This window comes from Marmota marmota, unplaced genomic scaffold (assembly GCF_001458135.2).
Source record: "Marmota marmota marmota unplaced genomic scaffold, marMar, whole genome shotgun sequence".
Classification (NCBI taxonomy): domain Eukaryota; kingdom Metazoa; phylum Chordata; class Mammalia; order Rodentia; family Sciuridae; genus Marmota; species Marmota marmota.
This window is the reverse complement of record NW_025999987.1, coordinates 81,884-99,326: the sequence shown is the minus strand read 5'-3', so window position 1 is coordinate 99,326 and position 17,443 is coordinate 81,884. Positions and strand designations below refer to the sequence as shown.

The 17,443-nt window shown below is 38.9% G+C and overlaps 1 protein-coding gene across 1 annotated transcript; it reads right to left on the bottom strand.

Annotated features, from left to right (window-relative positions):
• Positions 1–5,726: 5,726 nt before the first annotated feature.
• Positions 5,727–6,888, bottom strand: LOC107160855 (olfactory receptor 2H1-like). Its single transcript, XM_015507451.2, has one exon. It carries the CDS (start codon positions 6,660–6,662, stop codon positions 5,727–5,729), a length of 936 nt encoding a protein of 311 aa, XP_015362937.1. The 5' UTR covers positions 6,663–6,888.
• Positions 6,889–17,443: the final 10,555 nt, after the last annotated feature.

The window sequence follows — 17,443 nt, the reverse complement described above, 5'->3', positions numbered from 1 at the left end:
GTTTACTGATTTGTTCTATTCCCTGTCCAAATCTGCTGTTGAGCCCATTTAAGTATTCATTTAAATGATTATATATGAATGTGTGTGTGTATGTATGTATGTTTATATATACATACATATATATATACATATATATACACATACATATACATATACATACATATACATATATATATATACACACATACATATATATATAATTATTTAATTTCTTTTTGGTTTGTTTTAAAAAGCTTTATCTTACTGATATTCTCTAGGGAGCTATCATTCTCACATTCTTTAGTTTCTTTTAGTTCTTTGAATATATTTAAAATAGCTACTTTAATATCTTCAATGTCCTAGTCTTCCTTAGATATAGTTTCTACTCATTTTTCTGTATATGGGCTTTACTTGATTATCATTTCTCCTCTTGCTCCTCCTCCTCTTTCTCCTCTTCTCCTTTTAGTGATACTGGAGATTGAACCCATGGGGGCTCTCCCACTGAGCTATGTCCCCAGCCCTTTACATTTTTTGAGACAGGATCTCACTAAGTTACTCATGCTGACCTCAAACTTTTGATCCTCCTGCCTCAGACTCCTGAGTTACTGGAATTATAGGCATGTGCCATCACACCCAACTGAATTGTTTCTCTGTGTGACATTTTGTTGTTGTTGTTGAAAACAACATTTAAATAACATAATGTGGCAACTCTGAAAGTCATATTTTTTCTATTCCCTAATTTTGTTATTTATGTTGTTTGTTTAGTGAGTTTTCAGGATTATCTGTAAAGTCTATATTCTTGTTTTAGAAGGTCATTGAAGTCTCTGTTTGGTTAGCTTTAGACAAAGATTTTCTTAGATTGCTGGAAGCAATTAGTCTTTCAGTGCTCTGTACACATGTTGTGACATGTACTCAAAACTCAGGCAGTTTACATCTGTCTTGGATTTCACTTCCTGTCTGAGCTGTGCCTCAAATTTAGAGTTTAAGGCCCTTTTATGTCTGATCAGAGCATGCACACCCATAGTCCTGTCATGCATATGGCCTTTTGGAGTTCCTGGGGTATGTTAGAGCTTTTCAAGGCTCCCTATGGGCATCTTATTCCCTGACATTTGGTTTAATCTTCTTGGTTGGCATACTGTTTGTATCAACTTTTATCTACCACCACAGGCATCCATTATGGTCAACAATTGCCTAGGATTCTTTTCAGTAATTATCTACAGGAAAAAGGTTGTTTTTTCCAGGCTAACTCAGAGTCAGGTCAAGTAAAAACAGCTTTGTGAGTTCCAGGGAACAACCAGGCAACTTAAAACAATGAGTTTTCTAGAAACAGGGTGTGGAAGGATCTCTAATTCTTTTGTGCCTTCTCCAGGGACTTCCCGTTTGCTACTTTTTGCTAAGATGGTGGTGGGCTGTTGTTTTTCACTTACTGTGGAGTTGGGAAGGGAGAAATGGGATAAGGCATCACTGTTGTTAATGATATTAACCATAATTCTTAAAATCTCCCCAGCTTTTGGCAAGTCTGGTTAATTTTGGGGGTTCTGGAAAATATTAATTCTTATAGTTTTGGGGGGTTCATTTTGCTTTTATGGAGGAGATAATTTTTGGAGGTCTTCTGTCATTTTTGCTGATGACACTATATATTTTTTATTTTATTAGATGCTGTTGGAATTTCAATATAAATACTTAATTTTTCATAGTTTACTTAGAATTAATAGTCCAAAACTTCATGTGGAGTATGAAAATCTCATTACCAAATAGATGCCTTTATTGTCATTACTTTATTCCATAATTATCATATGTATCACCTCTATTTACATTGACACCCCATCAGGTTTGTACTTTTTGGTTCTAAAAACGATACTTATTTTAAAGAACCCCCCAAAAGATTAGTAAATTACTTTATTTACCCAAATACTATTAATTTCAAGTGCTTTCCCTTTATTTGTGATATTGAAAGTTTCTTTCTCTCTTTTTCAATTCCTCTTTTTCAATTCTTTCTCTCTGTTTCAATTCCTCTTTGTCTTAAGAATTTTCTTTAACTTTTCTCTTAGAGTAGGTCTGCTGGTGATAAATCCTCTTCATCTTCTTTCACCGAGAATATCTTTATTTCACCTTCATTTCTCAATAATATTTCAACTATATATAAAATTGCCAAGATAAATGTTGATTCTGAGGAATGTGAGGTAATGGATTTTGCTGCAAACCTGGGAAAAAATCAGTAAGTGTGTCTGGAGGAGCAGGTCCTTCTGCTGGGTTCCAAGACCCTAATTCCACAACCATGTCATGATAAGGAGGAGACCATCCACCTGAAGGTGGATCCCCACGTGAGGGTGTAAATCTCATGATGAGTAACTACCTATGTTTCTGGTGGAGTCAGGTGATAGGGGACAGAGACACCTCCTCTAGCTATGGCATAATGGACAGAAATTATGATAGATTACAAAATAAAAAAAAGTCAATTAACTTTTCTTGATATACCACTACATTGATGGTGACTTCCCAGGGTTATAGTGACAGTGGAGGAAAAAGTGGTTCACTTTCTTCTGGCTTATGGTCTATAACCTGCAAACCCAGATATTTTGATCACAGAGACTCTTTACCCAGGAGACAGAATTTCCCCATGCTCTATATTGTGTGGTCATTTGATAGTAACAAAGTCCCCATTGCAACATCTTGTTAGAACCCTAAGATTATATGATGATTCCCCTGTTGTTCTGTGCTCCTTGGTGTAAAAGGGAGGAAATACTGTAATTAAGATACAGTAATATGCTGAATGTGGTGGCACATGCCTATAATCCCAGTGGCTCAGAAGGCTAAGGCAGGAGGATCCCAAGTTGAAAGCCAGCCTCACCTTAGTGAGGCCCTAAGTAATTACTGAGACCTGTTGCAAAATGCAAAGTAAAACAGGCTGGGGATGTGGCCCAATGGTTAAATGCCCCTAGGTTTAATCCTGGTACCAAAAACCAAAACACTCAACCAATAATATGTTGCTAAACAATGGGAATATATTCGGAGAAATGAATCATTAGGTGATTTCATCATTGTGTGAATACCATAGAGTTACTTACACATCACTCAGAGATATAATCTATAGAATCACTATCATATTTGTGGTCCATTGTTGATCTGAACATCATTATGCAGCACGTGGAGTCTTTGAGTGGTGATTAGTTCCTGAAGGAAAACCCCTCATAATTGGTATCAGTGACCTTATCATAAAGCCCCCTGGCTAGCCCCCTTCACTGTGTAAAAACACAGCAAGAAGTCACCATCTATAAGTTAGAAAATGGGCCTTCACTATGCATGAATCTTAATCTTGAACATCACAGCCTCTAGAACTTTGAGAAATTAATTTATGTTGTTTATATGCTATCAAGTTTGTAATATTTTGTTATAGCAGAGCAAATAAGACTAAGACAACATGGTAGGAACCAGAAATAAGGATAGAGTGTTGTTGATGACTGTTAGACACTCCCATACAATGAAGGCTAACACCTGATCGATTTGACCAATAAAGATACAAGGAACCACTTTAAAATTAGACAGTTTGTTATTTACATACAAATGAAAAGGAGGAAAATCCAAAGGTACCAGCTCCCTAGGTCCTTGTTCCACACACCAAAAAGGGCTTTGAAACCAAAGTGGCCAGGTGGCTGCAACACTTTTGTGGGATACCCCATTGATGAGGAAACAAGTCTAGACTACAGCTAAACCTCATGAAATTCTGCACCTGATCTTAATAATATAGAGCAGGATACCTCATGCTTCATCATAACTTGGGAGGCAATAACGTGACATGCCTCTGAGGGTATAAGGAAGAGAATGAGAGATGGTCTTGAGGCAAGTCCTAACAATCCTTCCATAATCTGTGAGGATCAGTAGGCATCCTTTCAAGTGTCAGAGTAACTGTGGCTCAGGCCTTTGCTTGCATGGCCCATGTAGATAGGTGCAAAGCTCTGAAATGCAATGATGGACTAGTTCTCCTACACTGACATGATAAGTGAAGAGAGATGATACAGCCAGAAATGGGCACCACAGGGTTAGGAAATCTATCGAAGTGAGGGCAGTAAAGACAGGATGGAGAAGAGAGGAAATATTGACAGAAATGATAATGCTTGAATTTAACATGTTTTATGGAGATATCTATCTTTTTTTCTGTTTTCATTTTTTGGTAATGGGAATTGCACCCAGGGGTGCTTAATCACTGAGAAACATCACCAGACCTTTTTATGTTTTATTTTGAAATGGGGTTTTGTGAAGTTACTGAGGCTGGCATCAATCTTGCTATCCTCCGCTGCAGACTCCTGAGTTGCTGGGATTACAGTTGTGTGCCATAACAGTGATATCTTTTCTTTCTTTCTTTATTTTTAAATTTATATATGACAGCAGAATGCATTATAATTCTTATTACACATGTAAAGCACAATTTTTCATCTCTCTGGTTGTATACAAAGTATATTCACATCAATTTGTATTTTCATACCTGTACTTTGGACAATAATAATAATCATCACATTCCACCATCATTTAAAACCCTATGGCCCCTCCCTTCCCTTCCAACCCCTCTGTCCTATCTAGGGTTCACTTATTCCTCCCATGCTCCCTTTTCCTATCCCACTATGAATCAGCCTCCTTATATCAGAGAAAACATTAGGCATTTGGTTTTTTGGGATTGGCTAACTTCACTTAGCATTACCTTCTCTGACTCCATCCATTTACCTGCAAATGCCATGATTTTATTCTCTTTTATTGCTGAGTAATATTCCATTGTGTATATATGCAACAAAATGAAATCAAACCCCTACCATGTACAAAACTCAACTCAAAATGGATCAAGGATTAGGAATAAAACCAGACACCCTGTGTCTAATAGAAGAAAATGTAGGCCCTAATCTCCATCATGTGGGATTAGGCCCCAACTTCCTTAATAAGACTCCTGTGGTACAAGAATTAAAATCAAGAACCAATAAATGGGATGAACTCAAACTAAAAAGTTTCTTCTCAGCAAAAGAAACAATCTGTGAGGTGAATAGAGAGCCTACATGTTGGGAGCAAATCTTTATCCCTCACACATCAGATAGAGCGCTAATCTCTAGGGTATATAAAGAACGCAAAAAGCTAAGCACCAAAAAACCAAATAACCCAATCAATAAATGGGCCAAGGACCTGAACAGACACTTCTCAGAAGATGATATACAATCAATCAACAAATATATAAAAAAATGTTCATCATCACTAGCAATTAGAGAAATGCAAATCAAAACCACTCTAAGATTTCATCTCACTCCAGTCAGAATGGCAGCTCTTATGAAGACACACAACAGTAAGTGTTGGCGAGGATGTGAGGAAAAAGGTACACTCATACACAGCTGGTGGGACTGCAAATTGGTGAAGCCAATATGGAACGCAGTATGGAGATTTCTTGGAAAACTGGGAATGGAAACACCATTTGATCCAGCTACCTCTCTCTTCAGACTATATCCAAAAGACTTAAAAATAGCATACTATAGGGACACAGCCACATCAATGTTTATAACAGCACATTCCACAATAGCTAAACTGTGAAACCAACCTAGATGTCCTTCAATAGATGAATGGATATCTTAATGGAATGTCTCTCTCTCTTAGACACCACATAATCATGCTGACACACTATAGAGGCTCAGTTGTGTGGCCTGGGGAGCTCAACATTTTTACAAATCATGAATAAACTCTTCTTGATTAGGAATATATCAAACAGTTTTTCCTTAGTTCTCCCTAGATTCCCCATCTTTCCCCAGTAACCTCCTGAATGCCCTCTTTACCTCCTTGTTCCTCAGGGTGTATATGAGTGGGTTAAGTGAAGGAGTGCCCACTGCATAGAAGAGGCCAAAGAACTTGCCCCTCTTTTGGGCATAAGGATTTTTGGGCTGGAGGTAGTCAGCAATGACTGAGCTGTAGAAGATAGTGACAACCATAAGATGGGAGGAGCAGGTCCCTAAAGCTCTTTTCCATGCTTGGGCAGAGTTAATTCTCAGTACTGCCCGGGCAATGGTACCATAAGAGACAAGAACAAGGCTGAGAGGAACAACCAAGATGAAGAAACTGGACACAACTAATTGGATTTCATTGTAGGTGGTGTCTCCACAGGATAGTCTAATCAGAGAAGGAACTTCACACAAAAAGTCATCTATCTGCCGGTGGGGACAGAAGGGCAGGAGGAGAGTGGGTGGTGTCTGGACTATGGATTGGGCCAGACCCAAAACCCAGGCCACAGCTGCCAGCTGCCAGCACAGGCGGGGATGGATGATGGTGGCATAATGGAGGGGCTGGCAGACAGCCACATAGCGATCAAAGGCCATCACTGTCAGGAGGATGCATTCAGTGGTCCCCAGGGACATGAAGATGAACAGCTGGATGAAGCAGCCCAGGAAGCTGATGGTCTTGGGGCCCCAGAGGTTGACCAGCATCTGGGGGACACAACTTGTGGTGAAGCAGAGGTCCAAGAAGGAGAGGTTGGAGAGGAAGAAGTACATTGGAGAGTGGAGCCTGGGGTCCAGCACCGACAGCAGGATGATGAGTGTGTTGCCCACCAGGGTGAGGAGGTAGGAAGTTAAGACAACCACAAAGAGAATCCTTTCCAGCCCTGGGTATTCAGAGAAGCCCAGAAGGAGGAATCCCACTGGGGAGCTTTGGTTGACCATGGCTTGTTGTTACTCAGAACTGAAGCACTGAGCCTGTCAGCCCAAAGTGACGTTAATGTAAAGTGCTTTTCATTCCTGCCATGTGGAACTTCCTCTCCCTCCGCTGCTCTTCCAGGCACACCACCACCCAGTGTTGCTTTCCCTTTTCTTGATCCCTATGGCCAAATGTTGTTCAGTGGCAGTGCAAAACCAGGAATGTTCTGGATAATGGATGGAACTTCACACTGGTGCCTCTGGCTTTCTGATTGAGGGCAAAGAAAGTTGAAATGAAATATGGTTTAATTAACTACCCTTGAACAATAACACATTAAATATCCATTTTGTCCTGAATACTACCATAGTTCTCTGAGTATTCCATTATGTTTATCTAAGAAAAATTAGTAAAGAAATCTTTTGTTAGAATTTCTCTATGAAACATATCTATGTGAGATTATTTTCTATTTGGGGTTATAAATTTTTTAGAACCATTCACATTTTATCTATTTTATTCTTGTTTGTGGGAGAACCAATCAGAGGCAGAGTATACACATACACACACACAAACACATATAAACACATTTATATATATATATTTTTCCATTTCATATAAGATTATATCAGTAGCAAAATAAACTAAGTGACTATTGAAATATTTACGTAGAAATTGGAATTTTAATGCTGCCTTATTTTCACTATTTGGAATTGAAAACATTTTCATATAAAAACTCAAAGTTACAGAAAATTTCCAAGAATACTCTAAAAACCTTCTGAATATCCTTTACCTATATTAATAACTTATTAATATTTGTCAATTTTTATCATTCCATTTTTTATTTGTATATATTTATATTTATTATGAGCTATGGAGTGGGTAGCATATAATGCCTGCTTACTAATTCACATTTCTAAGAAAACAAATATTCTTCTTTGTAAAAAGAACAGTTACTAAATTTAGAAAATCCAACAATGATAAAAACTAATATTTAGTCTGTAGATTATTTCCATAATTTTACCAATAATGATCTTTATAGAAAAATTTTTCATGGAGAATTCAGACTATATCCTGTATGCCTAACCATGGCTTCTGTAGTAGCCTTTCCTTAGTCACAGAGACATTGAGCCTTAAAGGACAGTTTGATGCATTCAGCAACCACCATGAGAAACTGAGAGGCTGTAGGAGTGTGGCCTCATGTACTTAGTAAACACTGGGGAATCATGAAAATTGTTGACTTCCAGAACTGAAGGGAAATGTCTTCATAGTGAAAGAGGTATCTGGGTGTATGTGTCCAGGAAAGCTTTTGGGAGAAGAGGACATAAATTTTTGCCATGTGGGACATAGATGGTAAGCTCAAAGACAGGGGTGGGATGGCAGCCTCCCTGGCAATTATGAAGCAGGAGCTGAGGGTCTTCTGAGCACAGACAATCTTAGGAAGACCATTGAGGGAAGAGAGGTCTGGTGAAAGTGCCCTGGGAGTTTGTGGCATGGCATGCTCACCTCCCCATCCTGGGGTATCCATTCTGTGTTAAAAGACACCTTTCATTTCCATTTTTGTGCAGATCTCCTCTTTCTGGTCTTCTATTTTCCTTCCTTCATCATTGCTCTTCCCCTCTCAGATAAAATTTGTATCCCTTTTTAAAAAGTAATTATCCAATGGGCACAGTGGCGCACCCTTGTAATCCCAGCAGCTCTGGAGGTTGAGGCAGGAGGATCATGTGTTCAAAGCCAGCCTCAGCAACTTAGAGAGGCCCTAAGTAATTAGTGAGAGCCTATCTCAAGACAAAATATTAAAAGGGTTGGGGATGTGGCTCAGTGGTTAAGCCCCCTTAGGTTCAATCCTCAGTACCAAAGCAACAACAATAAAAAACTATAAACAAAAGTGCATTTAACACATACCTATGGATTGTATGAAATAATAAAATGAACACATGGTGTCTCAGTATTCCCCCCACCCCTGAACCAATTTAAGAACACAACAAATGTTACCAGAACCTCAGGAGTTTTCTAGGCACTGATAACATCCCTTTTTTTCCCTCTGGAGATGGAAACACTGCTCCCATTACTTTTAGTCATTAGTTTTGTTTAGTTATTCCTTTTAAACTTCACAGGGCCTTATCTTTTCTATCTCTGCAACTGCCTACCCATTTTACTAATCCTTGAACTTAATCATTTTTCACATTCTTGCTCTCTTGACAACTTGTCTCACTTTATACTTTTTCAGAATCTCTTCAATTTGTATCTTTCTTTGACTTAGTTATTTCTTATTTCTACATGATCCTTCTTTCTGGAACTAATATAAAGCAAGCACTACTTTTCTTGTTAATTTCACACACATGTGCATTCATTCATTCCCTTATTGGTTACCAGAGAGTCAGCCATGAACTATCTGCTGCAAGGTAATGAGGTATAAATTCTGCTCTATAATCCCATAATGATGACCTCCTATTATTTTAACAGTTACTATTTGTTAAGTGCTTCCTGAATACCAGACACTGTGCTGAATGATTTTCTAGAATTTTTGGTTCTCACAACCCTGAAAGCTAACTAACATTATCATCCCTCCTTCACACAAGAAACAGTCTCAGAAGGGTGAAGTAACTTGCTGAAAGTTACCCAGCCATTAAGGATCCTAGATTCTGTTTGATACCAACACTATTGAGTACATGTGCAATCTGATGGGCTGTAGGAGAATAAACTTGAAACTTACTTGTGATTAAAGACAATCTCATCAACTTCCTGTGAGAACTTCCTGGTACAACGAGGTGGTTTCTGGACTGGTTGGCGCCTCCACTTGGTTCTCACAATGAGAGATAAAAGCAAACTTTGCAGGAATATCACACCCTTGAAATTGAGTAGAGCTTAGATTTTGGGGAAGAGTAATGATTGCTAGTGTTTATTTCCCTGGGCACTTTATGTTCACTGCTTCTTACTATTATTATCCTCCATTTCAGATAAAGGAGTGAAGGCACACACAGAAATAGCTTGTTCTGGAAAGTGTAGCTAGGCAGCACCAGAGCTGGGCTGAGTCCCTGTGGGGCTGAAGAGGCTGCACACTAACCATGTGACCCCCACCCCTCAGCCCAAGTGCCAGCCAGAGGCAGCTCTTTACTGTGGAGCTATTTGATGACAAGCCCCTTCCCTCAAACCCAGTAGCTAAGTTCTCTTCTAATGGGACTGGAGGTGGAAAGGGAGGCATGGTGAGCTTGTGAAGGGAGGGATCCCAGGACTCCCATGCCCTGGAGACAACAGCTCAGAAATTTTGCCAAGATGAGGGGCCCCACTGCCCACAGCCAATTAATTAATCCATGGCACTAATGATGACTGAGAAGGGAGGAGAAGATTCAGAGGAAATGTGCCAGTGAGATGCTCCCTGTGGCTAATTAAAAGGCCACTCCCTCTGTTGCTCTGCCACTGGGGAGTACAAGGGCACCATTGTCTCCTTACCTACCTTCAGTGTCCCTCTCTGTTTCCAGTTTTTTCTCTCATGCCTCTAATGTACATTCAATACCTCCTGAGTTGGTTTATTTCCTTTCTCTTCTTACATAACACAGATATAGTTTACATAATAAAATTTGCGTATTTTAATGTTCAGTTTACTGAGATTTGACAATTGTCTATATACAGACAACCACTACCCTAGTGAAGATGTAGAACATTTGCATTACTCCAGAAAATTCTTTATACCAATTTACAATAATTCTGTCCATCTGTGCTCTTGGCAACGACAGCTTTGATTTGTGTCACTTTAGGTTGTTTTTATCCTCCTAGAACGTCACAGAAAGATCCATTCAATATATATATGCTCCTCTGTGTTTGATTTCTTACACTCTGCACAACATTGTCAACATTCATCCATGTTGCTTTGTGAATCATTAGTCCATACCATTTGTTTTTATTCCTGAGAGGTATTCTGTTGGTTAATTATATCACAATTTTTTCATTCATTCTCCTGTTGTTGGACACTTGAGTCTGAAGTTTTAAATTCCCCAATTTTCTGATATTCCTCCTTCTCGTCCCTTTGAATGTGAGCTGTACCTAGTGACTCACTTTAACAAACAGAATGTGGCAGAAATGATGGAGCGTGACATCCAAGACTAGGTCATAAATACCATTGTGACTTGCATAGAAACTGTGAGGTCATCTCCCCAGAAACCTGCTGACATTGTGAGACAACAAAATTATATTGTTTGAAGCCACTAAATTTTGGAGAGAATTTGTTATGCAGCAGAAGATGGTTGGGTGGTTTCCAATATATGCTGTTATGAATAAATCTGCTATGAATTTTCATATACAAGTAATTTGTGAATATATATTCTCATTTCTTTTTGGAAAAAGACTGGAATATCTGGGTCATGTGTTAGCCATTCTAGTGAGTGTGATGTTTCATTATTTAAAATATTTTAATTAAAAAGATTTTATTGTGTGAATTTAAGTTGTATACCCTGATATGTATATATGTATATATGAATATAGTCATATAAGCATATACATGATTATATTCAAATATATATGATTGGTATATTATTATATTCATATATATGTAGTCACATATACATATATGATTATATTCAAAACACATCAACTCACATGGTTACTTTTTTGCATTTAATAAGATTGCTAACATCTACTCTTAGCTATTTCTAAAATATAATACAATATTATCAACTACAGTTATCATACTGCATGTTAAACCTTTAGACTCACTATTCTTACTATAGTTTTAATTTATAGTTCCCTGATGATTCAAATGTTGAGCATCTCTTCATTAGGCATACTTATCCTCTTTTGTGGAGATTCTGTTGAAGTCTGTTGGTCAGGTCAGGCTCTGTTGAACCCCGACACAAAGAAAATCATTAACCGGCTTGGACCTAATCTGTGGGATTTATCTTCCATCATTTGCAGCTTGATCTCTACTTCATTTTAGAAACTTTGTTTTTAATCTTTGAGTCTAGCAGTTTCCCTTGTGCTTGTATAACTTCATAGTAGGTTAATGACTGGTAAAGTTTTTTCTCAAATGCTTTGAGTTCAGAAGGTTTCCACTGCAGAAGGATTCATGTTTGTGCTGACAGCAGATTCAGACAGGGAGAGCCTTATGTCTCTGCCTTAGCTTTTTACTTTGTGCTGAGTCCTCTCAAGTCTCTTCTGCACTGGCCTGTATTTTCCCAGCCAAGCAGCAATTGTGGAGATTTTATCAAATTCTTCTGCTATCTCATTCCCAGTATCTCCCCATTACTGTCCACCTTCTTGGAAGTAACACTGGACCTGTAACGTCAGGCTTGCAGAAATTTCAACACTGCTGCTCACTTTACTACTTTTACTGACCTTAACCCTGAAGATGAGTTTCCATCTTTGCTCCAAATAAATCAGCCTTCTTTAACAGTGAAGTTGTAGGTTTTCATGGCTAGCCCTGACCCGCAAAAATACCACCAACTGAATTAGAATATATGGAAGCTGTCCTGGTCAGAGAGTCACTGATTCCCATAATTCCTGATATTATAGCAGAGTTTCCTGAATAAATGCTTTTCAGTTTAGTGTTTGCTTTGATTAATTTCTAGAGCCCCCAAATGGTTATTTTTGACAATCTTAACAATCTTGACAGTATTGCCTGATTGTCTACTTTTTTGGAGGGAGGAAGGATTTTCTGTCTTCTCGATTCTAATATATCTGAAAGTTCCCTCCATCTTTTTAATTTTGACCTATTAATGTATTTGTACTTAAAGTGTGTCTCTATATTTAAAATACAAGGTATTATTCATTTGGCTATAGTGCATTCTTCTTCTTCTTCTTCTTATTTTTTGTGGTGCTGGGGATTGAACCCAGGGCCTTGTGCATGAGAAGCAAGCATTCTACCAACTGAGCTATATCCCCAGCTCTATAATATGCATTTTTAAAAAAATATTTTTTAGTTGTCAATGGACCTTTATTTTATTTATTTATATGAGGTGCTGAGACTCGAACCCAGTGCCTCACATATGCTAGGCAAGCGCTCTATTGTGGGAGGCCAACCTTACACGTGACTGAGTTTCACTCCCCGGCTGGGTGCTGAGGCTCTCAGTCACAGAAATGTGGCACCCTTCTTGGATGTGAGGGTTGGTGTCTTGTGCATGGGTGTGTCTTTCTATAGCCCCATGGGTGAAGCTATGCTCACCTGTTCCTTTGTAATATAACCCCTTGCCCTGTTTAGGATAGAATCTTCCATGGAAGTGCCTTGTGTGTGTCCCCTTCTCTTACCGTGCCCTTGGGTGTGGCCTACCCAGGTGTCAGTCAACCTGCAGACAGTGGACATCATGAAGATACTCAGCCCCCGAAACCTGACCCTTTGCCTCATTTGAATAGCTTCTCCTCAATAAAAGGGGTCAGCGTGTGCTCTCACTCTCGCGCTCTCTCTCTCTCTCTCTCTCTCTCTCTCTCTCTCTCTCTGCAGACCCTTAAGATCAGAGGAGCCATCACAGCCACCCCAAAGAAAAAGGTATTTGTGTCTCTTGTGTGGTTATTTTGTGCAGCCCAGTTAGCCCAGTTTAACTAGAGTGACCCCCTGAGCCTTTTAGTCTCGAGAACAGAAACCCGGCACTCTACCACTGAGCCACAACCTCAGCCCCAATATGCATTCTTAATCTATCATGACAGAATATCCTTAATATTGAACGTAAAAATCTTAGTTCCATTTGTAGTTTTTCTCATCCTTTATGCAACTGTTGCCACATTTTACTTTAAATACACTATAAATATTGCAAATAACTTAACTACATAGAAGTTTCATTTAACCATCTCAACAATCATATGATGTAGATATTTTTTCCTACTTTTGGTCATGACTGTGAGACACATGTCTACCTGTTCAAATCCAAACAATGGACTGAGAAATAAATTTCAACAAAAAGTGAGCCTTTACTTTAATGATGATCTTGCAAGATTGGGTGCCTGGTGGTCAGGGACACACAGATTTGGGACAACTAGCCTTTTTATCCCCAACATTCCTCCCTCAGTTCCTCATTGGTTGAGGACTATGGAGTGTACAGTCTTCCCAAACATCGCCTAGATTTTACTGTCTTCTATTGGTTTATTTAAAGAAATATACCTTTAGTTGTCCCCACTTCCCTCAGTTCTTTTGTGGTGGGGAAGTCCCCTTGGTTTGAGTGCCTTTTGTCAGTTTATCTCTGTTGGTCAGGTCACGCTCAGGTATGTTTGAGGTCCTGCTCAGGTATGTTTGAGGTCCCCTTCCTTCTCACCGCATTTGTCAAAGGACTGTGAATCTTTACCCTTCAGTATTACTGTTTGTAACTTTTCATTCTGCTCTCCAATCTGCCAGTTGCCTTTCTTTCTCATGTCCCAATTTAGTGAGATACAGAAGGGCTTAGCCAGTCAGGACAAGATGGCCAGTGAGGAGGCTGGGGGGCAGGCGAAAACCAGGGAGCACAGAGAGGGTCTTCTGATGAGGTCAACTTCCTGCTTGTCAAAAGCACTCATGGTCAGACAGACCTTCAGACAGAGGGTGCACCAATCAATAATAGTGAGGAGGGCATGGACAGGGAAGGAAATAAGGAAAGGAGGGAATTCCAGAGATTAAAAAAAAAAAAAGACCAAAAACTCCCTCACCAGATTTCCAGCTCTGGGGCACCTTTGGAAAAGTCTATCTCTGTGTCTCTGTTGCTTTTGCAAGAAACCTGCTGCTTGCTTGCTATCTCTATTTTTTTTTTTTGAACAGAGACAACAAACCCAGCACCCTACATGTTAACATTTTCATTCTACATTTAAAGCTAACTACTCTATTCTGAAATAGAGGACTTTTTATTTCTCACAAACTTGCTCTTTTTTTCTGCCCTCCTCCTAGGCAAATCCAGTTAGAAACCCCATACCATCCTGCACCCACAATTCCATGGCATTAGCCATTCCAGTTATTTTGTTGGCTTAGACAATTTTTACATATTACTATCAGACCAGGCTCAGGAATTGTCCCAGAATTACCTTTTTATGGGGCAGGTGGATTAGGTTTGGCCTTTAGCTCATTTTAGATTCATTTGCATTCATAGAAAATGATGGGATAGATTATTCATCTCCCCAAGTTTTCTGGTATGTAAAATATTAGTGGAATGTACTTATTTGGAAGTAGGAGAGGCACAGAAACAAAATAGTTAGCCCTCTGTAGCCACTGACTTTTCATGGTCATTGGCCTGACAACTGGTGGTGAGCACTGAAGCTAGTTCTCATTGGTGCATCTATAGCCAGCTCTGCCCTGGGCCAACCAGTGTAGAAGAGTACCTACCCCTTCCCACACTGTAAGCCATGTGTCTGAGTAGGTGAAACATGTACAGGTTACAAAGATTTAAAAAAAAGAAAGTGAACAATAAGACAAGGAATATAAGACTCTCTCTGGTTCTGGAACACAGGCAAATCAGTTTCCCTTCCCAGAGGCAATACCCCCTCCAGAGATATTGTATCCATATTTCAGCATAAATGTATATTTTCTTCTTTTCTAAATAACAGTATTATACACCTTGCAACTTTATTTTTCCAGTTAATTCCACTGAATTAACTGAAAATTTTATTTTTTCTCTATTGATTTTTTCCCTATCTTTTGATTATAAATACGACAAAAATATCCTTGTATATAGTTTATTTCATATGTATATGAGGAAATCAATAGGCTCAATTCCTAGAAGTGGTTCTTCTGGGTTGAAAGATATGTATATAAAAAATTTAAGATTATATTTTTATCACAAACTTTAATAACACAAATGATGTGAAACTCTAAAGTATAATAGTATAAAGAACACTCCTGGCTTTTACATTTGTATAACAGTTTTATCACATACATATGTGGTTCTAAATACTACATTGTTCAGATTTTGCTTGTGTTTATTTCCCTTTAAAACATTTGTTTTGAACAATAATATTACCTTTAATAAAGTGGATATGTGTTATGTCATTAAGTAATACATTGTTTTACGTACTCATAGCTAACCTAATTAATCATATGAGCTTAGACTCTGAATATGGCAAGATGAATAATATCACTGGGATCCCAGGGGTTTTATTTCTTCTTAAAAATCTCCTTCAAAAAATTTATATGAGCATTTAGATTGGGCTTCATTTCTGCTAAAAAGTGAACCTACCCTGAATTTCAAAGTCGTTTCTCTTTGTCTCTCTGTTTAGTTTTGCTTAGTTTTGAGGTTTATAAGAATGTGGTGTTCCTGCCCTTGCTTTCTTTCACGCATTCATTCCTAGCATTTTCCACATTCATCCATATCATTGCTTGAAGGCCCAATCAGATGGATTAATGGCAGCTGATGATATTCTATAATTTAGTTACCTATTTCCCTGAGCATTTGGGTTGTTTTGGTTTGGCATGTGCATTTTTTAATTTGATAGGTATGTCCAAACAGACTGCCTTTGAAGATGGACTATTTTTTTTTTTCCAAAGACGATATATAAGTTTGTGTTTTTTTTTCTTTTTTCTTTTTTCCTTTTTTTGTGCTGAGGATTGAGCCCAGTGAGGCAGGGATAGATCTCCCATAGGCTGTCAGGATAAGGGCACTGGAGTAGGAAATTGGGGGAGGGGAGAGATCATGTAAACCTGAAAGGAAGCATCAAGTCTATAGGACATTTGTGACTTGCTACTCCTTGTCAGCTTTAGCCACAACAACTTCGTTTGAGTTAGAATACCTGTTTCTGTTCCTTACAGTTTCAACCACAGCAACTCTTCCTTAGTTACCCTTACCTTACCCCTAGCATTGGCCAACCACAAAGTAGACTCCTACCCAAAATTCTTCCACTCCCTAAAAGATGTGTCAAATAAACTGTACTCTTCATTATGTAACTAAGGGATTGAAATTATGCACTTCTGATGGTTTATTAATCTCAGAGTTTGACGAGCTTGATTGGTTCATTCTAGCATCCTTCACCTCACCAATCACCCGTGCTGGGCCATCAGCTCTGTCTTAAAAACCCCTAGACAACAGACACCTGTTGGCGTCCCTCTTTGGTAGATCTCCTTTCTATTACTTGAATAAATCCTGTTACTTTGTTCTCACCCTTGGGTCTGTGTATTTCATTCCTCCAATTCATGAGACAAAGAACACAACTGTCTAACTCTGTATTACACTAGGAGTGCTGTACCACTGAGTTACCTGCCCAGCCATTTTTACTTTTTATTTTGAGACAGGGTCTCACTAAATTGCTGAGACTGTCCTTGAACTTGCAATCCTTCTGCCCCAGCCTCCGGAGTCCCTGGGATTACAGAGTTGCAGGGATTTTACAGGTGTTTGCCACTATGCCTGGCTTAGTAACTTTTATATTGAGTTTGGTTGGCATTTCTGAAACAAATTTCTGTATTTCAAATCGGTCTTAGAAACTCTTTCATGGGCATTAAAAAGAGACCATGGTAGCTTATGCCTGAAACCTCAGGGGCTTATGCCTGCAATTTCAGGGGCTTGAGAGGCTGAAACAGCAGGGTGGAAAGTTTGAGGCCAGCTTCAGTAACTTAGGAAGACCCTGTTTCAAAATTTTAAAAATGCAAAATGGCTGGGGATGTGGCTTAGTGTTTAAGCACTCCTGGGTTCAGTCCCTTGTACCAAAAAAGGAAAAAACAAAAAAACACCTGTGCTCTAAGGAGGCATCCATGGGGGTAGTACTACGACTGGTTCATCAGGAGGGCCAAGTGGGAAATTCTGTAGGTATCTGAGACATATTTACTGTGATTGCCCAGAATTATTACGGTGGTGGAGGCTGGGGTAGGTGTGCTCATTGTATTCCACAAATTGGCAAGAAAATTAGATTTTATTTAAAGCCCAGCTTTAAAGGAAGA

Excerpts from the sequence above, each read along its gene's own strand:
- LOC107160855 (XM_015507451.2), bottom strand. The coding sequence starts at position 6,662 with ATGGTCAACCAAAGCTCCCCAGTGGGATTCCTCCTTCTGGGCTTCTCT.